The 26,588-nt window shown below is 48.2% G+C and overlaps 1 protein-coding gene across 1 annotated transcript in view; it reads right to left on the bottom strand.

The window, feature by feature from the left end:
- The window catches only part of LOC306954074 (S-adenosyl-L-methionine-dependent tRNA 4-demethylwyosine synthase TYW1-like), a gene marked incomplete at both ends in the record, with an annotated part of 75,253 nt that overhangs the window by 16,534 nt on the left and 32,131 nt on the right, over window positions 1–26,588 (bottom strand). Inside the window, 3 exons of the mRNA XM_079545132.1 lie at window positions 14,853–14,988; window positions 18,403–18,580; window positions 24,940–25,049. Of these exons, the coding sequence (XP_079401258.1) occupies window positions 14,853–14,988; window positions 18,403–18,580; window positions 24,940–25,049 (424 nt within the window). The remainder of the gene's footprint in view (window positions 1–14,852; window positions 14,989–18,402; window positions 18,581–24,939; window positions 25,050–26,588) is intronic.

The raw sequence follows: 26,588 nt of genomic DNA, 5'->3' as shown, positions 1-26,588 counted from the left end.
CATTTCCCACCGCCTGCCTCAAATCCAGCCCTGTTCTACTTCTCATCATGCCCCTGGTCTGTGAGCAACCTGAGATCAGCAAGGGACAAATCCTTTGGCTGCTGGGCACAGAGAGCTCCCAATGCACCCACTGCCCACAGCCCAACGTCCTCAAGCACCAGGAGACAAACAAAGATTCCTGAAAGGATCCAATGATGTTTTGAGAAAAATAATTTTGCAATGCAGTGTCTTTAATGTAAGTCTATGGAAGAGTGGCTTTAATTAAAGAACTACTGAGAGAATGATTACTGAAGGTCAATTACGTGAATTGAAACACATAGCCTCTGCTTTACACGTAGCTTATAAAAACATACCGAGAAATGAGAGGCTGCAAAAATAAATGCATCATTTACCATCTAACAAGGAAAGAAGAAACCAGAGGGAAAATATTTAACAAGAGAACAACTGATACATGCAGGCCCATCAATCGCCTGATATGATTAGGCACCCAATTAGTCGAGAAATGTCTCCCCAAAGGTCAGCTCTCACTAGTAAACAAAGGCAGGCAGCAATAAACAGAGTCCCACCCCAGCAGCAACCTTCAGAGCCCACCGACAGACCCAGCCAGCAGGGCCAGCCCCAAGGATTGCATCCCACTGCAGTCCAACACAGCGCATCACCTTCCAGCCGGTTATTTCAGTAGTGGGTCGCCCATAGGACACGAGGCCCCAGGTTGTGCCAGACGATCAGGTTGGATATTGAGAAGAATTTATCCTCTGAAAAAGGGGTGCTGCAGTGGCACAGCTGCCCAGGTGATGGGTCACCATCCCCAGAGGTGTTCCAAAGCCACGGAGATGTGGCACTGAGGGATGTGCTTATGGGCATGGTGGGATAGGCTGGGGTTGGACCTGGGGGATCTCAGAGGACTTTTCCAACCTTAATGATTCTATCTGGGGCTAACATTAAGAGCAGATTCCCAGATGCCTGAGTTGGGTATGGAAAGAGAAACTTGACAAGAAGCAACTGGGGCAAATCCCTCCTGCTAAAGTAGAAGAGGAGTGAGTGTGACTGTGCTGCATCATGGTGGGAGAAATAACAGGACGACAGAAAGCCCTACTGACAGGGAGCAAAGAAACACGGGCAATCTTTGGTGGGAGGTGGGGCAAAGTGTTACGAATCTGCTTGATCTCGGTATAGCTGGCACTCCTTATTGGGTGAACGTGAAGACAACATACAGGTAATGGGATGCTGGAGACAGGCCCAGGCAGAAACTGGTCTCAAGGGCTGGAATTAAGCAGAAAGACTGTTATCAATATACCTATGGGTAGCTCCAGCAGATTAATGACACTGTCACCCCCCCGTCTCTGCAGGCAAGGCAATGTGCCAACAGCACCCACAGCCTATAGGTGACCCCCCTGGGGCACTGCCTGTGGCTCAGGAGCGAGCTGCTCACATCCCCTGTCAGAACAGAACAGAAGCAATGCATTTTAAAAATAAATAACCACAAGGCTTTTCTACTCAAGCATGCGTGAAATCAGCTTGCAGATTAACAAACATGGTTGTTAAAAAAGAAACAAATGCACTTGGTTCTTATCAGGCAATCCTGCACTTAAGGCTGTCAGCGGGACCTTCTGGCATAAAGGCTTGTCAAAAGAACTACAGAATTAAAGAATTACACCCCAAGTTGGATGGGCACACAAAGATCATTGAATCCAACCCCTGCTCTCAACACCACCAACCAAAACACGAACCCTATGTCTGAGAGCATTGCCCAACCAGTCCTTGAGCTCCAGCAACTCAGCGCCACGGTCCTCCAGATCTTTCCCCATCTCCATAGTTCTCCTCTGGATACTCTCTAATAGTTTAATGCCCTTTCCATACCGGCAGAAACGCCAGATCAGAAGGACTGAGGGGTTAATGCTGCAAAATAATCCCTACAAACACACAGTGCTGTTTTATTAATAGATTATTTGTATTTGGTTGTACAATAGGGCCCCAGGAGATCCTCCTAAGCACTAAAATCAAGAAATAAGAGCTTAAACTCAGAGAATTTAATGATCTAAAACACCGGGAGATAAAAACAGACTGTGATGCTTTCTGCCCCATGTTTCCAGGAAAAATAACCTGGATTCACTTTAGAATAACAAGTGTGTAAAAGAAAACTAATACAGCAACAAACCTCGGGAACATGGAGCCCAACACATGGATGGCCAAGCGCTGGAGCAGGGCAGGGGGTGGCAAAGGAAAGGGGATGGAAGAGGAAACAAGATGTGCTTGTAAGGAAATAGCTGGTGCAAGAGGACCCTTCCAAGAGCAAGGGAAAGGGACGATGGGCACAAGCTGAAGGACAGCAAACTGCATCACTGCCAGGACAGTGCAACAACAGGTTCTTGCAAAGTCTCTTGTGGGGTGAGGAGCAAGGGCAGCACCTTCCCAGTGAGCAATTCAGTCCTTCAGAGAATGCTCCCTATGGTCAGGCACAGGCTGCACAACCAAAGGGTCTGGGGTGGCAATGGGAAGCACACACTGTGTCTGAGCAGCCTCAGTACAGCAGGAGCCCTACTGCCCTTCCTGCAGGCTGCAGCCAAGGGGAGGGCAGACAACCAGCGAAGAACCAGGAGCACAGGGAAAGGAGCAGCCAGGTGTGCTAAAGCAAAGCCGTTCAGGGCTGGGGAAGTCAGAATTAACTTGCAGAAGGGAATACAATAAAATCTGGGAGTGCATCACAGCAGCAGCATCCTGCTGCTCTGAGCCATTACACTAATCCAGCTGTGCAAATTGGGAGCCATCCATCAGCAATTTTCAGCCTTTTCCTGGTGGAGATCGTGGCTGAAGAGCGTGCTCTACAAAAAGCTGATCTGTGAAAGGGAACACCCAAGTAACGGGCTATTAACATGATTATTTTTGCAGTTAGGAACCTAATGAAGCTGCAGACCTCTTGCAAGGCAAGGCACTGGACTCTGCTGTGCAGGATCTCCTCCTCTGTCTCTACAAGGAGCACAGCAAGGCCACTGCAAGCAGAGCATGGGGCATTTAGTGCCCAGCCTGGAAAGAAGGAAGGGATGCCATCCAGGGGGACCCAAGCCTGCCCAGGACCATGTGAAGCAGAAGAGCTCAACAAAGCCAAGCACACAGTGCTGCCCTTGGGTCAGGCAATGCCAGCTATGAATACAGACTGCAAGAACTCCTTGAGGGAGCCCTTGGAGAAGGACTTGGAGCCCCAGATAAAGGAAAGACTCAGCAATTATACACAAATAGCCTTCACCTTCCCAGACCTCCGCTACGATTATCACAGCAGAATTCTCTAAAATACAGCAGTGCTGGACTATGGGTAGTGGTTGGTCCATCAAAGGCCCAGATTACTGACCAAGAAATATCTTCAGACAAGGAAAATGTGGAGCACACCTTTGGTATGACTGGCTGCCCTTCCCCACGTCTTTCACTTTCCTCATTCTTTGGAGGACACACAGCAGCACACTGAGCAGGGGCACCACTACTCAGTGCATTCTAAAGTGATGTAGCAATGGCCATGCTTATATAACAAGGCCCAAAAAGGACCAGCTTGGCCTTCTGTGCCATAATGAACACCTCAGACAGAGGAATGAAGAACCAACCTGGTGAAAAGCAGGATTTGCCCTGCAGGCAGCTCTTAGTGCCTTCTTCCCAAACTACCCTACAAAGCACTGCATCTCTTGCATACCAAAACGGGGCAGAAGGAATAAATAAACGAACAGAGCTGTGGGGGAAGGATACTTACTGTAACAAACTAGTTCTTCTTTAACTGGTTCTAAAGTCCAAAATCTTTTGTTTCATGCCCTGGTCCCTGTAGCACCTGTTGCCTGGACTCAAAGCAGTGCTGGGGCCAGCAGACTGACGTGGCTCTTTTCTCCATCCTGCCCAGGGCAGTCAAGACTGAGTTGAAGCCACTGAGACTGAGGCGGTTCCCTTTTCCTTTGAAACCAATCTAAAATGCTCCTAGTCTTAAAAGCATTGTCTGTACGCACAGATTTTCCCAGATTTTCCCTCTGGCCAAATCTCAAAGCCAAACCACCCAGCACAGCTCAGGCAGAGCCCACAAGGTGATGCCACTCCTGGCCTCCACTGTCCCAGAATATGTTAATAAAGGTTTTGCATGTCAGCTTGACAAAGTGCTCCCGTCTTGCTTCAATAACCAAGAGAGAAATGGGCTTTTTTTTTTCTCTTTCCCCAAATCATTTCTTTTTAATTCCCTTTTCAACATTCATTTTCTCATAGATCGAGTAACATTATTCTTCATAAACCACCTGAGATCCAGGCTTGGGGGAGAGGGAGAGGTGAGCATGCTGGCATGCTGCAGAGATGGATACTTCGTGTGCTGGGCAGGGAGGTGGCAGCGGCAGGATTTGACCCTAAGGGACAGCAGGAGGTGAGCAAGCACCGGTGGTGCAGTGGAATCGTGCAAGATTACAATTCTTACAACGCAGGTTTCCAGGGAGGTGATGGTTCCAGAACTGTGGGGATGTGGCACTGTGGGCAGTGGGCACAGAGGGGTGGGCTGGGGTTGGACTTGGGATCTTAGCGGTCATTCCCAACCTCAGTGATCTGATGATTCAACCAGACCCTTACCTCAGCTCACGGCCACCTGAACGTGCTCTTAATGGCACAGCTTAACACTCCTTCTGTTTGGAAATTAATACAAAATCCCAGTTTTGGTTTAGAATCTCTAGTTTACAGCCAGATATCCAGAACACTCAGACACCTCCCTCTGATACAGATGAATTGCTAGCAATAGACTCCAGACTTTACATTCAAACACCCACCAGAATAAATCCATATTTTGCAGCTAAAGACACACAAGCAGCAAAACCAGTATTGCTAATAGGAACGCTGCTTCTCCTAACTGCAAAAAGCAGTCTTAGAGGACAAAGAAATCGTGGTGCAGACTCCAAACAAAAACTGCTCTTTCCCTCACCCAGCTTCACAGATCCTTAGCAGGTATCAGAAGATAAAGCCACTTCAAAAGCCAGCTTCAGTTTCATTAATATTTTTACATCCTCCAATTGAAGCCTCAACTTCAAGCTGACTTCCCACCATGTTTTCAGAGCTCCCCAGCTGGCAAGGAGCAGCAAACAGCCCAATAGCTAACAGCACGTGCCGCCCCACAGCGGGACCAGCCGTCCCACAGCCACTTGCTTTGCCTCCTGTGCTCAGGTTATGCAACGCCTTCCTAGGCAGGCATGTCCTGAATAAAGATATCAAAGCAATTTTCACACTTGGAAATTACTTGTCGCAGGGATGTGATCAGAAAAAAAAAATAAAAAAATCCCTGCAGCCAAGCATCTCTTCACCATATTCAGCAACACCCATCTTCATGCATAAAACCCGTGAAGGATGAAAGATCCAAAGCGCAGCAAAGGGAAGGGTGAAATGGCAGCACGCCCCAGATCCCACAGCTCTCCAAAGCCTTCCAGTTCAGCCTGGGGACACTGCAGGTTCAGAGAGCCTGTGAGGCACATTCTGCCTCTCCTGGCCCAACGTACTCTGGGAGAGCATGCAGGAAGAGACTCAGTACCCTTGCAACGATGGCAGATTAATCTGTTACGTTTTTGACAACCAGGACCCTCCCCTAAAAGGAAGGGCTCGCCCCTTCGCTCGGGCTCATCCATCACAGCCCCCAGCCCTGAGCACTGCAATGAGAGGCATCCTCCTAAAGTCACATGCAAGCACCTGTGAGCTTTCTGACGGGCAGATTTGCACAGCAGAGGGTTTTTTTTTTTCCTTCAAAGATTAACTCAGCTCAGAGCACAGAAGTTTTCAGCTTCCTTTCTTCAGGCTAATACCATCATTAAAGTGAAGAAGTTGAATAGTTTGTGCTGCGTAGGTATCTACTAAGACATACATTGTTGAGCATTTGCTATTAATACAGCAGTTTAAAGCAAGCCAAGGCTTTGTCTTCATTGCTAAAAAAGGTGCGTTTTACCATGGGATAATTAGTGCATGAGCTACTCTGCTGTAAAACCAGAGCAAAGCTCAGAATTCAACTTTGCTGCTCAAAAAAAAGAGTGCTCCACAGCAGCACCCAGCGCTGCTGCCCTGCATTTCCTTGCCCAAACTTCCCCAACACGACAGCTGTATGGAAACTGCTCTGAAATGCTGTACCTAACAGACACTGCATCCTTCATACTGTGCTACAGCCCTGAAAATAAAAGCTCAAAAAGCTCCTGTCAGCAATACGCATTTCCCTCTTACCTTTCTGAAGGAGCACCTCAAGTCATGCTGCTCTCCTTATTATTCTTCCTCTACTTGCCATCTATTGCCTGTAATCTACTTTATTGCTTCGTACCTCGGCAGTAATTTCCCAGTTTTAGTTTAAAACCTCTACAAATAAAGCCATGCACAGTAACAGCTTTGTTCTGAGAACTGAGAATGTTTCAGAGTAAATCAGAAACCATGACTGCCTCTTATCCATCTTTTAATACACTTACCCTTGTAAATCACCAGTGACAATATTGCTGCGATTAATTATTGCTTTTTATTCTATCTAGAGCAGTTTCAAGGAGCTACGTAAGATTTATACCCAAGAAAAAATGCAGCACAGCATAACTTCAAATCAGCATTAGAACAGAGCAAAGCTCGGTGCTGCTCTGTGCAGGATGGTCCCAGCCAGGCTTTGAGCATCGCCCCTAAACACAGCTGCAGTGCTGGGGGTTGTGAGAAGGGTGATACTAAAATAGGCTACAGGCAAGGAGAAGAGGCAAGAAACTGGCTTTGCACAGCAACGTGCACAGTATCTTAACAGAGAGAACTTCAGGAAAAAGCCTGGATGGCACTGATGTGCACAAAGTAAGTGAGGGGGAAGAGCAGTTTAAAAAGAGGCCAACTTCAGCCAAATGCTTCTGGCTAAAGGAGGTACTGAACATTCACCAGCACGTGGATCCAATGGAGGAACCCAATCTCCCCATGGCAGCTGCCAGGTGCTCCATACTTTTAAGCCACGCCAGCAGCTATTTATACACCCAGACAGATATTCAGATGCTTTGTTATGGACCTCTGTGGTGTGAAATCTCAGCCAGGAAAACAACATCCCCTGACATTTTGCAGTGCTCCAGTAGAGCAGACCTCAAAATCAGTGCTTTATGCTCAGCAATGGGGGATGTGGGCAAGGAGGAAAAACTGCATCCTAACAGATCCCATCGCAACAATGGTTTGAGTTGGCAGATGCAGGATAACGAAAGCTGGAGGACATCGTGGCTGGAAAATGAAGAGAGAATTCATGACGTGGACATTGGCTATCTGAAAACAACAAACCAGCAATGCAACTTGGAGGAGCGATGAGAGCAGAGATTCATCTGCCATAAAACAGCAAGGATCCCACGAAAACCGCTCTCACTGTCTGTGAAGCAAAGGATTAAATTCTGGGGGAGAGTTTGTCCAAATAAACTGAAAATAAAAGTGAAAGCCTCACCACAATTTGCTGGAGATTCTGTCCACTCCATTGAACAAATAACACAAATGAGGAGCCTGAAGTAGAACTGCTCTTACTGGGGGAGCATCCTTTGCAAGAAAGAAATCTTGTACAGCCTTAACTCGGGGGTCTACAACCTAAAGTAATGAATGTAATGCAAAGGTAAGCAGGCCCTCAGCATGTCAGCTGCCTGTTCCATTAGAACTCTTTCCTATTAGCAGGAGATGGGGCTGATAGTGCTCCTGCCTGGTGCTGGGGCACAGTAGAGCCAGAAGAGACAAGAGGATCACTCCAGGAAAAACTGTGGAATGTAGCCATTGCAGAGCAGATGGTGGTACATGAACTCTTCAATCCCAGCCCTCCCCATTTCCACCCCCGATGAAGCTGCTCCAGGCTCACAGCTGGCATCATGGCACTCACCACCAAGCCTGCAACCAGCAGGGCAGGCACCCTTCCTACTTGCAAAGGGGGCTGTCACTGCTGCTCTGTGCAGCACCTCAGTGCCTCTGCCACCAGGTACATGTGCACGGGGCATCACACAGAGCTCCCGTGTGCCTCCGTGCGTTGCCCTGCTGCCCCCAGTTCACCTGGAACGCAGCACGGCTACGTCACATCAGCTGTCCTCACACAGCTGCACCAAAAGCAGCACATGGAAATGCAGAACTTAGAGAAGATTCAGACGGATTTCCTCAGCTGGCAGGAGCTGGGTGGAGAAGAAAGTGAACACTTTATGCAGCAGAAGACATCCAAAGTCACATCAAATCTGCTGCACGGCCCATTCCTGCAGAGCAGAAGGGGAACAGCTGAGTGCACATACCTGCCCAAATGCATGCCTGAGGCTCAAGGTACCATCCCTCACCCCCTGTAAGCACCCTCTCCTCACCTCGTCTCTGGTTTTAGAATTAAACAGCTCAGGATGCTTTACAGTACATCTCATAGCAGATCCTCCACCAGACTGATGAGTAGCCAAGAGCTATTCCAGGATAATAACAAAGGGAGACTCCTCCCAAATTATTCAGTACAGCAATGGCATCTACTGCAGTATGAAAGTCTGAACTGAAAGGCTTGAGGGAAGCCAAGTTTGCCCATCACAAAGGCCTTTGCTGCATGAGAAATGAGAAATAAATCATCTTTGATTTGCCAATTTGCTTTGACCTTTTACTAATTACCAGCCTTCTGTATTTAAGTATGTACAAGACAATAAATCCCAGAAATTTATCTGAAAGGCACTCCAGCAACTCATAGCAGCTTCAGAAGACTCCGATTCCACGTGATGCAATTTCTGCATTTCTTACATTGGCAAAATCTAACAGCACTTTTGTCCAAGGAAAAAAAAAAAACACAGAACTTGGCTCTCAAGAACACAGCCTGCAATCAACCAGGCTTGGTAGGGGTGATGTCAGCAGCAATGGAATAAGGGATGGGGCACGTGGGTCTGGAGGTCACAGACAGTGACAGTGTTCCACCTACCTGCCAGGATCCTGCCCTAAAAGAGAAGTGGAGGACCCACCATGGCTAACTCCTTTGGAGAGGATTTCTCAGCCCTCCAAAGCAATCCATCCCCCTGGTTGGGTCCACCTTGCTGGGGCTCAGTGCTCCGTTCCCACAGAACCTATTTTCTCATTTGCATCGACTTTACACTCACCCCGAGATGAGAAAACAGATCAGTCTTGCAGTTGCTTTGTCAACTCATCCCTGCTGAAATGTCAAATGAGTGGATTCACTGATCCAAGTGAACGCTTCTGATCTCAGTCACCTCGCTGGAACCATTGACATGCAGTCAGTCAGAAGAGGAATTCAGCAGCAATGTGTTCAGTAGAATGAAACATTACCCAATGCTCCACACAACCCCAACTCGTGGCATTTGGCCCAGCTACTTCAACTTTATAGGCTGAAATAAAAAAGTGCTTTAAAATAAACTGCAGATATAACTTTATTTTGTCTAGATGCCACGAGCAGAATTTTATACGTGTTCTCTCCTTCTTAAGATTGCACAAAAACACACACATGCTGCTCCTCCCCAGACTGCTTTAAATGAGCACAGCAGGGATATTTAAATGCCACAAGGAGGGATGAAGTCAGATGTCATCCCCAGGGGCACAGAGGCTGCCAGGGCAGCGCTGGCTCCCGGAGCCAAGCCTTGCAGAACAAGAGCATCGCCTCCAACAAAATCCTTTCAAAACCAAGTGTCCAGCTCTCCTGCAGCCTCTAGGAGGAGTCTCAAGGCAAAAGATCTAGGAAGTGTGAATGCACCTAAATGAGAGGGTTAGCAGCAGAAGAGGTGAGCTGCAGGCACTCTGAAGCTCTTGTCCTCCCTGGCAAGGAAGGAGCAGCCAAGGCAGGAGGGGATGAGGGGGAGAAAGGACAGATTGCACAGGAAAGTGGTGGGGTCACCATCCCTGAAGGTGTTCAGACACCATGGAGATGTGGCACTGAGGGACGTGGTCAGGGACCAGGTGACCCTGGAGGTCTTTCCCAACCTCAACAATTCCTTGATGCCATCGCAGGGCCCTGCAGCAGTGGGACAGCACAGATTGTGCTCCAGCCTTGAGGCACCTTGACTTCTCAACCAGACTGTCTTTATAAGACACAGCAAAGCAACTTGGAAAATCATATCATTTTGATGGAGTGTGTTTATGAACGTTTTCCCCTCCTCTTGCCTGCAAGCAAACTAAGAGATACTGGAGCAGACAGCAGAAGAAAGATTGCACTCCCTATGATGCCAAGAATCTCGCCGAAGCCTCATTTAGACTGCTGCTTGCTCTGAGCTAAGCTGAAAGGAGGTGATGGATTTCAGACACCATAACTTAATATTAACATTGTACCTCCGTAACGCTCACTTGAAAAGGCTTACACCAGAAGTCTCATTAGCAAAACCATTAAAATGAGCACACAGCTGGTGGAGAGCATTTACTGTGCAGAAGAGTCAAATTCTTCTAAATTCATAGTGGTAAAATTGATTACTGATTCTAACATCTGTTGCAGATTTTCATTTAATTTCTCCTTTAAAAAGTCACCCAGCTCACACACCAGACTGGGCTCTACAAACCAGCTCCCCTCCCCACTAACCACAAATAATCTCCATGCAAATCAGATGTACTCCTCTCATAAAGCAATCATGACTACCATGTATTATACAGCAAGCCCTACAACATGCAACATTAAAGATGTAACTCGATGCATTTATGCTATGCTTGTAATCATATAGAAGCCAAGGGCAGCTCTGAAGGAAGGATCGTATTGGAAAAGACCACCAAAGTAAAGAGCACCAGATGCAAGCATGAAACATTTTAACATGCAACTTGGTGTCATCACCCAGAACTGGAAAATGAACGACTTGTCAGCAACGTGCAGAACTGGAAGACAGCACCATTTTACACTTTGTGCCTGTCTCTGGATGTGCCTTCTGTAGCACCTCAGGGGAAGGAGCACGCCGCCAAAGGCACCAAAATCCACAGAAGGGCAATGCACTGCCAGGTGTGTGATCTGCAGGGAGAGGTAGAGCTACAAAACTGCCTTTTGATGGTCCTTTTCTATCAGGGAAAGAGCTTTGCTACACCTTACTCGTGACCCTGTGTTTCCATGAAACCTTAATTCTCCTGAAGTAGAAAAAAAAAAAGTGATGGCATTGTTTTATCCAAGATCTAAGCCAAGAACAGCTATGATGTATAAAGACAAGCCTGTACCTGACCTCCAGAAAGTGCCAATAAGCCATTTCTTTTGTTCTTCTGTGACCCTCCTGGAAGGACAGGAAGGATAAGGTTCTGCTTCGTCATCACATCCTGCAGTGCCATAACATCTATTAACCTGAAGGGGGTTTTTTTCCCCCCTCCCCCTTCGCTTCGTGCATGGCTCCGATTTGTTCGCAGAACATTGGCACCCGTCCTCTGAAAGTTAAAGCAGCTCAGCAGTGCCCACTTGGTGTCTGGCAGCACAGCAAGTACTTGAGGTACAAGTGGACAGGACAGGATTTGTCACGATTAAGTCAAGAAGACACAGACAGAGGAGGTCACACCATGTCAAGGTTGGAAGAGTGCTCACCCAGGTGCCAAGAGGAGCAGAGCCCAGCACCAAGGTCCACGTTTTCCTTCAGGAGTCACCTTACTTCTCAGCCAGGTGGAAACCAGAAGTGTGTTGCAGAGTAATGCTGAGTCACAAACAGGGCACGTTCTGGTATGCCCAACACCATCTTTTCTCCAGTTATCTTCAGCGTGCTCGTGTCGAAATCTGTAGGTGCTTCTGCAACCTGGGGTCACTGCATCTCCACTCTGTGTACCAGCAGCAGGGCATTTGTCTCAATCACCAGCCCTGCTGCTTGGGACAACATCTGTGATTGATAGGCAACACACACCACTGCTTCCACGCCTTGCTCAACCTGCTCTGGTAACAGCAAGGGAAACGGAGCACCAAGTCAGAAAAACAAAGGAGCAGGCTGATGGTCCATTTATCAGAGCTCACAATGTCAGCTCCTTATTCTCTTCCTAAGGCAGTACATTTGGTTAATGGCACCTCTGGGGGAAAAAAAAAATACATCAGCTTGATACGAAAACTCCAGAGTACGGGAAATACAGTTCCTCCCTCTTGAGCTTCTGAGCCCTTGCTCTCAATTAACACCTATTCCTCATTTGGATACAGCACTTCAAAGAAATGCTTTTCAGCACCGAAATAACAGCTTTCTGGTCTGCAGAACAAGTATTCACATCCCTGGTGCCTCATCAACGGCTCGTCCATCACACCAAGGCCCCTCACTCTTGTTCTGATGAACTCAAAGCCGCCGTAGGACGACTCTGAAACTCTCAAACACAGTGTGTGGAAAGAGCATGCTCTAAATCGTGCAGAGCATCCTTCTTTTTCCTCTCAATTTCATCTGGAGGGCAGAAGATGCACGATGAGAAACAAACAGAGCCTTCTGGGAGTCTACCTGCTGCTTAACAGATTCCTCTCTTGGGAAACATTTCTCAGTACAGAAAAGCCAGCATGAGACCATCTCAGTAAAAACTGCTCCAGAAAGGCAAAAATACTTGCTCCAAAGAGCAGGGAACAAGGATGGTATTTCTTGTTGTTTGCTACAGAAAGAAAAAAATCACAAAAGCATTGCTTCTTTTCCTCCTGAACGTTCCGTGCACTGCAGCAGCCATCACCAACACACTGCATGGTGCAGGGGAAGCACACTGGAACAATTCACTGCCATCTGTGAGCGCAGGTCCTGCAGCACCATGCACAGCTCCACAGCAGCACAGCAAGTCATGGCTTCTGTTGGGGCTGTGCCCATTTCTATTCTTTCAGATGCTCCCAGATCAAGCCTGTGATTCTTATTAGCACTGACTTATATCAGCTGCAATGCCAGCAGTCCGGGAAGAATTACCCTGAACAAACCTATTGTTTGTGTGGGGTTTTCTCTTTTTTTCAGGCTATATGAAAGTATCGGGCTTGTATTTCACTTCCAGATGCATTAGCATCACTTTCCCAACACAATGCACTTCACCATCCGCTCAGAAACAGAAACTGTACTTCTTGGGAACAGCAGTCAAGGCATCAGCTCTCAGCACCCTCCAGCCATCACAGCCCTGCAGAATGGTGCTCAACAGCACACATGTTAACGCAGGGCAGTGCACTTCAGAAGTTGCTTTTGCCTCAAAGCAGCTTGAGATGATTTCGGTGTGCTACAAACAGCACTGAAGGACAAACTTACAAACAGCAGCTTCTTGCTGCTGCCTCTGTTTGATGATGCAACGTGCAGCTGAGATGGGGCCGGCAGCACAGCATACTGTCCACTGGAGCAAGTAATAATTGGCTCTTGTGTTACCAGTGCTTCAAGGACCCTTCCAACAGCAGTTGCTTTTAGGAGAAAACGCACCTGGTAGTTGAGCTGCTTTTTACCTCCTCTTCACCTTGACCAGAGTATTTTTAGCTGTATGGATTGACTTGCCAATACGTTCACCTTCAGTTCTTCCCTAGGAAATCTCTGCCAACACACAGCAAGGAACGAACCATCTCTACTAAGGGTCAAGAGAGGTGGGAGAGAAGCGATGTGCAAAATCAGCTTCCCAAAAGTCTTCCATGTTTTTGCTCTTGGTATTTCAGCCCCTCTGCTTTTTCCACGGCCTCCTCCACTGAGAGAGCTTAATTGGGTTTATACCTAATTTCAGTCAGCTCAGAATTCAGCCTTGGTTCAACAAGATCAGCTGGTACCTACAAACATGTTGATAAACCTACATGCCTTTGCAGAAGTGTCACTCAGTTACAGTGAGTCTTCAGAGTCTCCTAACGTTATTTGGCAGAAAATGGCCCAACACAGTCAGCTCAGAAGGTAGAAAATTTAATTCAGCTGAAACAGTCTCTCTTGTCAGTTCATCTCAGCAGGGAGCACATAAACTTCTGCCAAAACAGCAAAGAGAAGTGCTTGTTCCATCAGAGCACAGTATCAGTAACCAGGAGAGGGAAGGCACGTTCATGAAGCATTTCTACTACCTCATATGACGCTGGGACCATGAGTGATTCATTACTTACAATTAAAACCTGCAACATGGTGGATGGAATTGTGAGCCAACAGCAGCAGATGGGAGCCCGTGCCTTCAGGGCACCAGCTGGCTCTTGGACAGACCCAAAGTGCTGGCAGTGTGAAGGGATACCATCACAACTAAGCTCAAACCCATTGGTTTGACTGAGTCTTCCAGAAACAGCAGAGGCATTGAGCTGTATGTGGCAGGAGGGCAACCAGAGCCTTCATCTCCAGCACACATATTTTCACCTCCTTTATGTACCTCAATTTCAAGGGAATCTATGAGAACCAGAACACGTGGATTTCTGACCTCCCAGCTGTCTCTGAATCTCCAGTCTTTCTTCAGCAGCATCAGCTTCATTAGGAGAACCACTCTCTTATCATAGAATCATAGAATCACCAAGGTTGGAAAAGACCTAAGAGATCATCCAGTCCAACCGTTCACCTATTCCCAATAGCTCCCACTAAACCATGTCCCTCAGCACAACATCCAGCCTTTCCTTGAACACCCCCAGGCTCGGTGACTCCACCACCTCCCTTGGACCTCCTCATGTCCTATTTAGAGTCCTACCTTGCATTTGTGTCTTATGCTTACTTCACAGCCATCCTTTTAAACTCACAGCAAAGTTTTCTGTCCCATCTGACACATACTGCTCTCCCAGAGATGAAATTTCTTCTCTCATAGGAAACTGATTGAGCTTGCTGAACTCTTACACACTTTGTACATAAGATAGGTAACATGCTCCCAGCACATCCAGGGCTCACTACTCACTACTACTACTACTACTACTACTACTACTACTACTCACTACTACTACTGCTCACTACTACTACTACTACGGGACTGCTACCTTTAGCCATTCCACTTTTGGCTGAGAAGGTAACATGCAAAAGTATGGAAAAAAGAAAATATTCATAACCAGGTACCTTTTCAGACAAGGCCTTTAAGCTGTCCAGGAACCTCTGCCAGAAATCTTTGAAGAGGGGTCTATCAATTCTCTTCAGGCTCTCCTTGGTGCTGGCATCCACGCTGACATACAGCTGTGTGACAGGCTCCAAGTTCCTTGGTAAGAGAAAAGAGAAGTAGGTGATTATTTTCTGACATTACTGATAGCTGATTTTTTGCTTTTTTTTTTTTTTTTTTAAGCCCCTGGGGTCAGAAATCTTGAGGCTCAGCCCATTCCAAGCCACGCTGTTCTCCTGGCCCATAGAAAAATAAACTCATCCAGCAGAAAGACAACCTTAATTCAGCCCAGTTCCACTGCTGCACAGGATGAACTGACTTGATCTGCAGTTGGCTGCATCTGCCAAATAAGTTTTTTGAAGGAAAATCAAAGGTGTTTAAAAACATCAAACAAATCCCAACCTCCCCACGGTGCTCTCCTTCCCCTTCCAGGACTCTCATTTCATATCAACAGTGTCCAGTCACACAGTGCTGGTGAAAGCAGCATCTGTGAACCCAGCACAGATGGAACCTGCTCTGCTGTGCAAAGAATGTGGGTCAAGCCCAACCCACCTCCAAAACCCAAGGGCAGAAAGGAGAACAAGCAATGCTGAAGTCTGTTAGCAAAGGGACACTGAAGGGCAAAAAAAGGGACAAAATAAAGCAATCTCCTCTGCCAAACGGAGCTGATAACAGCTATGGTGTAACACGTCCATTCCTCCTTTGTCACCTGGAGGCAGAGGAGGTGACAGCCTCCAGATTGCGCCCCGTGACTCCACTTTGCAGCAGGTTTAGGACAACATTTAGCAAGTGCTTTTTGTGAAGGCTGCTAATGAGCAGCCTATAGTCCCAAGCTGATTTGGTTCTTTACAAGATAAGAAATTAACAGCTATTGTTCAGCTGCCAAACAATGCCACCCAAAAATACACCAAGTCCCTGGCTGTCCCCAGAGGTGAGGAGGTGACAGAAACTGCCCAGAACAAGACTGAATACAGCTGCAGGCCACCAAAACCCAGCTACTCAATGTGAATACTTAAACAGCCCATCTAAACATACCTCCTCAGGTGTATTTAGACAGAGGACAGCTCAGAACAAGAGTGACACCTTGGGTTAAAAACCCATTTTGTCCAACCTAGCAGCTCCAAAATGACCGAGTGTTGTAGCTGTAAGGAGAAGTGTTAAAGCACAAAAAACGCAGCCAAAGTGCTCTTCTTTCTTTAGTGCTGAAGTAGCCTAATTAGAAGAAGCCCCACTGAAGAAGCATAGCAATTGGACAGATCAACACAACGGGAAAGGTGTTACAACAAAGGTGTGATGATGGAAGGACCAGCACGACAGAAAGGTGATATGAAGGAAGGGAAGAAGATTGCTCATCCATGTCAAAAGACTCAAGGTTCCTAGAGGAAAGCTTCAAGTAGGGATCACCAGAAAGAGATCCTTCCCACTGGGGGTCAGCCCTTAAATAAGGTCTATCACCTCTCTAACTAGGAGAGGTGCAGCCAGGCTCCATCCCTTCCTGTCTCAGTGGTGAACTGCCTCCACCTGTGCTCTCAGGGCTGACCAGGTCCTTTCCCCAGGACCAGTGGTTCAGGCCCTGACTCAACAGTTCCCACACAAGAAGGAATGAGGGTTTTTTAAAAGATGAGCTGAGAAAATCATCTCTTCTACACGGAGCTGGATCCTAAAGGCAGGCAAGGGGCAGCAGGCTCAGCACTAGAGAGGATGAGGGAGCTTGCTAATCTCTCCTTAGCAGATGCCAGCATGGGAGCTCTGCCCCACGCTGCCCCCAGAGCTCCCTATGGCTGGGCACCAGCATGGCTTCCTGCACACCAACACTGAACGGGGAAAAGGAGAAAGGGCAATTGGGGGTGCACCCATGGCCAGGGAGAAAAGCAGCATCTGAGCTTCCCAGGAAGCAAGTGAATTTCATAATGAATGGGAATCTGAGTTGCCCATGGCTCAGATGGATTTTCCAAAGTTCCTCCTTAACTCGGGGCTGTAACTTGCACACTACAGTGAGTGAAGACAGCTGAGGTCCAGGAGATCGCATTAAAATCCACAGCATTAGCATATGTGAGATGAATGCAGAAATCACAGCCGCAGTGTAGCACAACGGAGGAGCAACGAGCTGCCTTCAGACAGCAGCCATGGGCTGCTTTTACAAGCAGGAGACAGGACACAGGGTAGTTAATGATACAAGAAAATGGGAACATCCATACAGTAAGCAAATACGCATTTTTATGAGCAATAGCAAGCACCTGCTCGTTATTATTAATGATGCTTCTAAATGCAAACACATCTATGTGAGCGTTCTTGTTCACAGCCAATAATCAGAAACAAGGAAGAGGACAAGAGCCAGGTAGCTGTTCAATGAGCTTGCACACAGTAAAAAGTTCTGCTTTATCTGCCTGGAGGCCGGCGGAGCTGCAGTCTGTGTGTGAGAGGAGGAAGAGGAGAGGAGGAAGGCCCAGGAAGCACCACCCTGGAGCCCCGGGGTCCTCTCAAGCCCACTGAACCCTCCAGGCACGCTCTGAGCTCACACCACCCACTTCCGGACCAACTTCTACACAACATCTCCCCTTTGCTAACAACAAAAACCAAACTTGGTGCACATTCAGCTCTCCTACTAGGCAAGTCATCTGCTTTGATTAGCCAAAGATCAGTCGCAATTTTCAATGACACCAAGACTTGCATTTTATTGCTCTTTTGGTTTCTTTTTAACAACAATCAGCAGATCCTAAAAGATACAGCTCCAAAATATAGTATGCTCTCCTTCTGAAAGGCTATTTTTAGGAGGGAGCAATTTCTGTCGATCAGGCACATAATACATGACTTAAAGTAACTTGATTACACAATTATTCAATCATTTGGAATGCCTTTGTAGTGTATAATTACTCACTCAAAAATTGCATGCCCTTCCCCCCTCACTGCCATATTCAGACCAGAAGAAGGAAAGGAAAAGGAAGCTCTCCGAGTGCTAACATGGAAAGGCAGCGAACTGAAATAGGCTGTGCTGCAAACAGCCCTCACACAGCACAGCTCAGCAAACTGCAGGGCTGCACTTCGGCAGCACCATGAACTGATGGTGCTCAGATGAGCTCCCAGCCATCCTGCAGTGCAAGGGTATTTACTGCATTTCCTTGGTTCGGTTGGTTAAAAGCAGCCTGGTAGTTAAAAGGCCATCAGAACCAGCAGTTTTTTGTGTTTGCAAAAGAAAAACTCTGGGAGCACACTGAGCTGTTGTGAATGTTTAGCACAAGCCCCTCTGCTGCCACTTCTGCAGGGTGATGTGGCACTGTGCTTTGTCCCTGCTGTTAGAACTGTACCCTGGGTCCTGCCACAGAGGCTGAGCTGGGCAGAGCTCAGCCAGAGAGAGAAAAAGACAGGGAGAACACAGGGAGATGCAGGTGGAAATCCAGCAGCTGCTGGGTGAGCCCCTTTCATTGCCAGCACGGAGCTGAGTGACCAAACGGCATTACAGCACGGGTCAGCACTGACATGCTGTAGTGGGGGCTTCTTTTGTTCAGCTCTCACCTGATCTCCTCTGGGAACTGTGCGTTGGTAACCAGGAAGCTGGAGATGCCACGCTGGTGCAGGAGCCGCAGGAAGCGGTTGATGTCGGGGTACATGATGGGCTCTCCCACCAGGGACAGAGCGCAGTGCTTGGCTGCCATCGCCTCCTCGAAGCGCTCTGCCCTCACTCCTGTCACTCCTGCAGAGAGAAAGGGTGTAAATTACACACAGCATCCTCCCAGCAGTGTTTGAATCTGGAAGGTGAAGGTGCAGAGGAAGGCAGAAGGGTGCTCAGACGGCTGGAGCCCCTCTCCTATGGAGGCAGGCTGAGAGTTGGGGGTGTTCTGTTCTCTCTTCTGTGAGCCCTCACTGTGGCCTTCCAGTACTTGAGGAGACCTTAAGAGACAGGAGGGAAAGCGACCCGTTACATGGTCTAATAGTGACAGGACGAGGGGGAACAGCTTTAAACTAAACGAGAGGAGATTTAGGTCAGATGTGAGGAGAAAATTCTTCACCTGGAGGGCAATGAGGCACTGGCACTGCTGTGCAGAGCTGTCGGTGCTCCATCCTTGGAGGTGCCCCAGGCCAGAGATGGGCCCTGGGCAGCTTGAGCTGGGGGGCACCCAGCCCGCAGGTTGGAACTGGATGGGCTTTGAGTTTCCTTCCAACTCAACCATTCTGTAGCTCTATGATAAAATATACCCTGGCACCAGGTGATGCCAGTTGGAGCCATTCTGTACCAGAGTGGACAGCAAGCCATGGCCAGAGAGACCCAACACAGCCCTGCAGGAGCCCGCACAGCAGTGCATGGCCAGGCACATGAGGCTCAGGGCTCAGTCAGCTGTCACAATCCACTCCAGTGACATGTGAGTCAAACTTCCCCTTGCTAAGATCTTGGTGACACTGCCTAAATGCTGAGACAAGCACAGGAGCAAGCTCTGTGCCACTTCCAGCAGGCACTCACAGAAGTCACACCACATTCTGATTCTCAGTCCTGCCAACCAGCCTCCCCATGAGAATAAAGCCCCCAGAGGAGCTGGGCACAGCTCAGCCACCAGGTCTGCTGGGCACAACCCAGAGGACGTGCCCCAAAGAACACCCACATGTGAGCAGCCAGAGAAACTTCAGAGCAACGAGAAAAACGAGGAATCCAACTGCAGCATCCGTCTGCAGGTTTAGCAGATCTGAACTGCAATTATTCCACCCATGAGCGGGCAGGGGAGAGGGAAGGCTGCTCCATCCATACCCAGCTATGCGCTCAGGAGTCCCTATGAAGGCATCCGACTGCAAGCAAGCTTTTTGTTCCAGATGTGTCACATCCCATTTCCTCGGCTTGCCTTGATGGACTTGAACAATATCTGAGGTTTTGGGTTGGGGGTTGGTCTGCTTCAAAAAGCAAAGAGTGAAGTTTGAAAGCAGGTCCTCAGCTCACCTCCCGTTGCCTAGACGCTGGAGCTCAAACAGCACAGAAAATTACATGCTATGCTGCAAAGCCTAGATAAAAAAGAGGTGTTGGTGGATATTGCTTCAGCCACACGCAGAAAAGCTGGTTGGTGATCAGAGTGAAGCTCAGCACATTGAAACCAGCCGGGCTTCGTCCTGAATAGGGACAGGACTAATGGCTGCACTGCAGCAACCTGACAGCGCTAAATGAGAGCTTTATTGGGAACTATTGGGAAAGAAAGGAGCATCTCAGCCACACACGGAGATGAAAGAACTGCCTTTTGTTTTTCTAGAGCTACTGTGGGTCGTTTGGGGAATTAACTTCTCTCTGTCTCAGCATCTGGCAATAGGACTGCAGTAATTACAGTGCCAGCTCTGGAAGAAAAATTCCAACATCACAGAGTTCAAAAGGAACTTTCTCAAATCAGTTTACATCACAGTGGCACATACAGCAAACACACCGCAGATGAGGGCAAGGGTTTTATATGCAATCATTTGCCCACATAAATCACAAGCTAGACAGGAGCAAAGCAAACAGATTAGTGGGCATTGCTGCCTCCAGCTACTATCCTACCAGTGCACGTGGATCAGGGAAACTAAAGCATGGCCCAGCACAGCCTGCTGGATGTGGGTGTCCCTCTGCAGCCTCCTGTGCCTGCGATGCACAGAACACCAGCGTAGCATCACGCACAGGCATTCCCAGATCTAACTTTAAGACCCCAGTGGGAACTGCTCAGAACACACCTCGTCCTGCAAGCCCACAGGATTTCCTCTTCCAGGTCATGTGTTTGTGTCTATTCCTTTATTTTTCCCCCCAGCCAAACCAGGGCTGTGCTGTCACACATCCACTCTCTTATTTCTGAGTTATGTTTCCATTCCACGTGTGCCCTCCACAAGGGCACAGAGACTCACAGTCCCTACCTGCAAAATGTATCCATCAAACAAACTGCTTCGCACCTCCCCACCTCCGCTCCCTGTCAGGAAGATGCCTCTCCAACAGTTCTTCTTTAGGAGAATGATGTGACATTAACTAACACTTACGGTCTCCAACACCTGCACAAACCATGGCAAATGTTAAAAGAGGAGGGAACACGTTTTCAGAAGCACACAGTGAGGTTCCTGCAGGACACAGATTGCCCTCTGGTTGCACTCTCACAACTCCTGGCCCAGGGTAACGCTGCTAGGAAGCACATGCACGTTTCAGGGAATGTCTGGCAATTGGTTTAATGGAAAATAAGTTCCACAAGAGAGAACAGGACTGTCTTTGCAGAGCTCCTGACACTTTAGGAACAGTTCCTGCCAAATCACTCTGGAATCTTTCCTCCTCTCCAACGTTTTTTGAGAAGTGCAGTAAGGGGAGAAGCAGAACTGCAGAACTGCAGGGGTCAGAAGGGATCTCTGGAGATTCTCCTGCTAAGGCAGGTTCCCTGCAGTAGGCTGCATAGGAAAAGCGTGAGCAAACAACCTGCTGTGATAGGAGCATTTGGTATAAAAAGCAAGCCTGATGTAGAGATTGCTGCCAATTGCTATTGCATCCAAACTGGGACAAGGCAAAACAGTGTCTGAGTTTCAGAAAGTGACAACAGTTAAGGGAAGATGGATTATTGTGAAGACAGTAAATTTTTATGCAATTTTTGTTTTCCCAAATATATCACACCGCAAAGGAAAACCATGGAATCACAGAATTACAGGGGTTGGAATGGACTTCAAGAGATCACTGAGTCCAACCCCCTTGCCACAGCAGGTACCCCAAAGCAGGTCACACAGGTAGGTGTCCAGACAGTCTTGAAGATCTCCATAGAAGGACATTCCACCACTTCTCTGGGCAACCTGATCCAGTGCTCCATCACAGTCACTATAAAGCTCTTTTGCATGTTTGCATGGAAGTTCCTACGTTCAAGTTTTAGGCCACGATGGAGGGTGATGGAGGCTCAGGCTGGTGCTCAAAAACACACAGCCACAGACTGAGAGGTCACCAGCTGAGGGTTTGGGACACCAGCAAGAGACGGCTGCCACCTCACTGACTCTCATGTATAAATTTGGGCAGTGGCAGAGTCCAGTGTGGATTTATGCCTGGACTCCAGCTGAGCGTATCTGTAAGTCTCAGAGTACTGACTGAGGCCTTGGTGAGGTCAGATGATGATTACTTCAAGTGCCCTGCCCCACAGCACGCTCGGTTACAGCCTGCAGGATGAGCAGAGCTGATGCTCATTGCTCCTGAACTTGGCTTCCCACCCGAGCTCTGGGCTGCCTTTTTCCAATCACATCCAAGAGATTTGGCATCCCTGCTCCAGTGGCTCCAACAAGAGGTCAGGAGGACCTCCAGTGATGGGTGGTGAGACGTGCACATGAGACAGAGCACCATGCTGGGTCTCCTCTGTGTGCACAGGCTCGATGTGCAATCTGTCGGTGTTGTGTCTGTTGCTGTTGTTTTAAGGAAGAAAGGTTTATTTCACAGTTTGAAGTTGGGTTTAAACCAACTCCCACACACAACTTTCAGGAGAACGCTGGGCTTCAAACAGAAGTTCCTTTGCAGGAACTTCTGGTTTTCACCAACTTGCTGTGCAAACACCATATTTCTGCCCTGCGGGAGCAATGCCTCCATCACACTGCAGTGCTTCAACACAGAATGCAGGAATTGCCCCTGGGTCATGCATCACTTTAACAGTGTGTGGCTTTTCTTCTGTGTGAATATAAACAAATATTTTGACTCAAGCCCTATCTGACAGAAAAGAAGATAGGATGTTTTATTATTTGTAGGGCTTTTGATTTTGATAGGTGCAACACAAATCATGGAACCACTGCAGCAGGTGTCAGCTCAGGCTCCAGCACTGGCTGAGATGGTGACAGCTTTGCTTAGAAGCCTTGAAAACCTCCATGGTTGGAGAGTTGCTTACTTGAGGACGCGTGCAAACATGCACTCCCTTCACTGGACAGCTTGAAGCTATCAAACAGCAACCTGAGTCTGCTGCCCCTTGTTCACCCACAGCAGGTGGGTCTCCTGCCAGCAGATGGTGGTGAGGACATCTTCACACAGACCTTTCCAATTCAGGCTGAACTGCACACAAATCCCTGTGTTCAGTCCAACAGTCAGGTTTCCAGAGTTCTATTGAAGCAGAGCCCTGCTGCTCAGTGTGCTTCCCACCCCCTCGAAATTAGGAGTGCTTGCAATGCTGCTGAGTGTGCATTCAGTCTCACCATCCATTCACTGAGATCACAGAATCACAGAATGGCCAGGCTTGGAAGGGACCTCAAGGATCGTGAATCTCCAACCCCCCTGCCACCAACCTCCACATTTCATAGCAGCCCAGGCTGCCCAGGGCCCCATCCAACCTGGCCTTGAACATCTCCAGGGATGGACGGGGCATCACAGCCTCTCTGGGCAGCTGTTCCAGCACCTCACCGCTCTCGTAGTAAAGAACTTCCCCCTGACATCCAACCTCAATTTTCTCTCCCTCAACTTCAAACCATTTCCCCTTGTCCTGTTATCTACCCTTTCAAAGAGTTGATTCCCCTCCTGTTTGTAGGCTCCCTTTAGGTACTGCAGGCTGCAACGAGGTCACCCCGCAGCCTTCTTTTCTCCAGGCTCAACAAGCCCAGCTCCCTCAGCCTGTCTTTGTAGGGGAGCTGCTCCAGCCCCCTGATCATCTTTGTGGCTCCTCTGGACCCTCTCCAACAGCTCCCTGTCTTGTAGTGGGGCTCCAGACCTGGACACAGCACTGCAGATGGGGCCTCACAAGAGCAGAGCAGAGGGGGACGATCACCTCCCTGTCTCTGCTGGCCACCCCTCTGCTGATGGAGCCCAGGACACCATTTGCTTTCTGAGCTGTGCAGCACAGGCTCCTGGATCAACACCTGAATCGCCCCGCATGTTATCAGCCACCAACCAGCCCTGAACCCATTGAGCACAAACCCTTCAGCCTGCCAAGACACTTTCAACTCCTTTAAGAGCCTGGCTGCCAGAAGCAACCCAGCCCTCCACACTGCACGCACACAGCAGCACGGCTGGGTCTCCTGGCTGCTCTCCCTGCAGCTCAGAACGGGAGCTCCCAGGGATCTGAAACTGCAAGATGATGCAAACCAGCCCCTGTGAGCAGCAAAGCTCGTGAGGCCCCAGCTCCAGTTATTTTTCCTCCTACTGCATAAGTCCAATGAACGAGGCAGAGCAACGCTGCTCCGCTGACACGAGTTTTTGCCTGTCACATTTTTAAGCCATTGGGTTCTCTTTGCAAACAGCCAATGTAAACAAACGGGTTCCCAAAACGACAGCCAAGGCTAAGGCTCCTCTTGCACTTTTAATGGATGCTTCATTTCACTCCTGCTGCTCGCACAGCCTCTGCTGTCAATTAGGAGGAGCAGAGTTCTAGACCTGTCCTGCCAAGCTGGTCGGCATGCTGAGCACAGGGCTGACCTTGGCAGGGTGACCATGCTCACGGCTTGGGGAGAGAAGAATAGAAGAAAGCAAATATTTCTATACGTACAGCTGAAAAGCAAATAAATGAACCCATAAGGATTTGATAATGGAAGCAAAATACAGTAATTTGCAGATCAGCGAATAACTGCAGCTTCAGTTGCACACAAATACACTGAGTAATCCTCAGAAATAATAACCTGAATGTTACTGCTCACTTATTAATGAGGAAAATCTAGAAGTTTCAGAGGTAACAAAAGCTTCTAGTGGAAGCTTCTAGACCACACAATGTATTTCTTACTTGTGTTAGATATCAATCCCTCTTGCCTTCCATCTGCTCTCACTTTGACATAAGAACAATGAAATCACTCATCACCCAGGTGAGCTTTAACTGCTGCGGAAGCCTCAGGGCACACAGAGGGACACGATGTCACAGCTACCAGCATGCACAAGAGGCAGCTCCAGTCTGCTCCCTCAAGGCAGGGGTAGGCACTCAACAGCTGACTCAGGTTGTAATGACAAAAACAAGACAAAACTTTGCTAAAACCAAGCAGTAATCATGCCCTCGAGGTTTTCCCACCTTCTGAGATCATAGATCTTATGCCTCTTTCTGTCCTGCAGGTGACTAGGATGCTCTGATCTAAGCTCTAAAGATGCTTCTGCATCTTCAAACAGCATCAGTGATGGGAAGAGAAGTTAGTTACCTTTGAACTCCTTGATCATGTTCTGATGATTCTCAAGAGCTTCCCTCAAGATCATCTCAGGTTGATCCATTTTCCATCGCCACTCCGTGCCCACGGGATTCGTATGATGTCTGGAGGAAAAAGAGACCAGAGTGACTCGCTGCAGTTTGCACAAACCCATCTGTCACCCTGCGGACTCTGGCACTGCTTAATAAAATCAAAAGCAGCAGCAAATTATCTGCAGGATCCTTCTGACAACTCTCAGATGTGATCGCTGGACACCACTCTCACGTCCTCCTCCTCCCACTCTCTGGTCTCCCCAGGAAGAAGAGCAAACACTGCAGCCCAGTATCAACATTGTGCATCTATTTGTAATCGTGGGTAAAAGGTTTATGAGAAGTCAAATGATGCTCTGCAGTCAGCAAGACCTCTTCAAGGAAAGAAAAATCCACTCTATCTCCTTTTCTAGTAACAGCTACACAAAGCACTCAACAAGGAAGATCCTAAGCCCCTCTTAAGTTCCATTCTGGAGGTACTGAAGGAAAAGGTTTATTCCTAAGCCAATTCCTGGTTAACATTCTAGTAAGAATACAAATGAGGGCAGGCTGCTCAATGGGGGCCTGCAGCATGCCAGAGCTGTGTCTCTGGTGGATGTGGTTGGACTCCCAGCTTTACTCAGCAGGAGCTCCCATCACTTCTGAGATCTGCAAGCTAACCAGCTACTGACACTCAAATGCAGACAGATTGCAGAAAGCACCTCATGATCCTTCTAAGGAACAGCTGTGTCAAACTGGGTTTGGAAATCAATGTTGCCTATGCAGAAAGCACCACTGTACTCACATTTTGCTTTCCTCAAAAACACAAAAAGCCCACGCAGGGAAATCCACCACCCAAGTGCATGGAAGGTACCTGAAGCTTCTCCTCTTTCCTTTATTCTTTGGCACAAGAGGATGTCACCACACCATTAGCAGCCACCTGGATGAACCCAATCAGTGGTTGGTGACCCTGCACACAGCAGGGGGTTGAAACTGGACAATCATTGTGGTCATTTTCAACCCAGGCCATTCTATGATTCTAATCCAGGCCAGCAAAGGAAATGCCCCAAAGTGGTGTGCTACCAGCGTGTGCCTGCATTGGACACCACAGCCAGGCTGTGCACAAGCATGGACCTCTTACTGGTGAGGGGCATTTCACAGCATCTAAAGGTTGGAAAAGATCTCCAAGGCCAAGCACAACCCACCCCCCCCCATGCTGACTGCCCACATCCCTCAGTGCCACATCTTTCTGGTTCTGGAACACCTCCAGAGACCACACTGCCCCCTGGGCAGCTCTTTTGGAGAAGAAACTCTTCCTCATATCCAATCTGACTCTTCTGGTACAAATTAAAGCCATCACCTGTTCTCCTGAAACCTCTCGTCCCAGGGACCTTGCTGCACTCATGTTAGTAGCAAACAGGGATAGGAAGGTGCCTACAGGATGCACGCAGAACATCGAAGAATTCCTGCACTTTCAACTCCTTGTTCTCTGTCCTCTCATTCTTTTTCTCTAAAACTACAAAACTTTCTCCACTTCTCCCCTCCTGATTCTACTGTGGCTCATGGAGTAACGTATTAAGAAGAGCAGCATGTACTTGAGGTCCTCTTCCAAACAGCACTACTGGATTAACCTAG

Source organism: Tetrao urogallus (assembly GCF_951394365.1).
Source record: "Tetrao urogallus genome assembly, chromosome: 20".
In the NCBI taxonomy this organism is placed as follows: domain Eukaryota; kingdom Metazoa; phylum Chordata; class Aves; order Galliformes; family Phasianidae; genus Tetrao; species Tetrao urogallus.
Note: the sequence above shows the minus strand (reverse complement) of the source record. Positions and strands in the feature narration are given on the sequence as shown.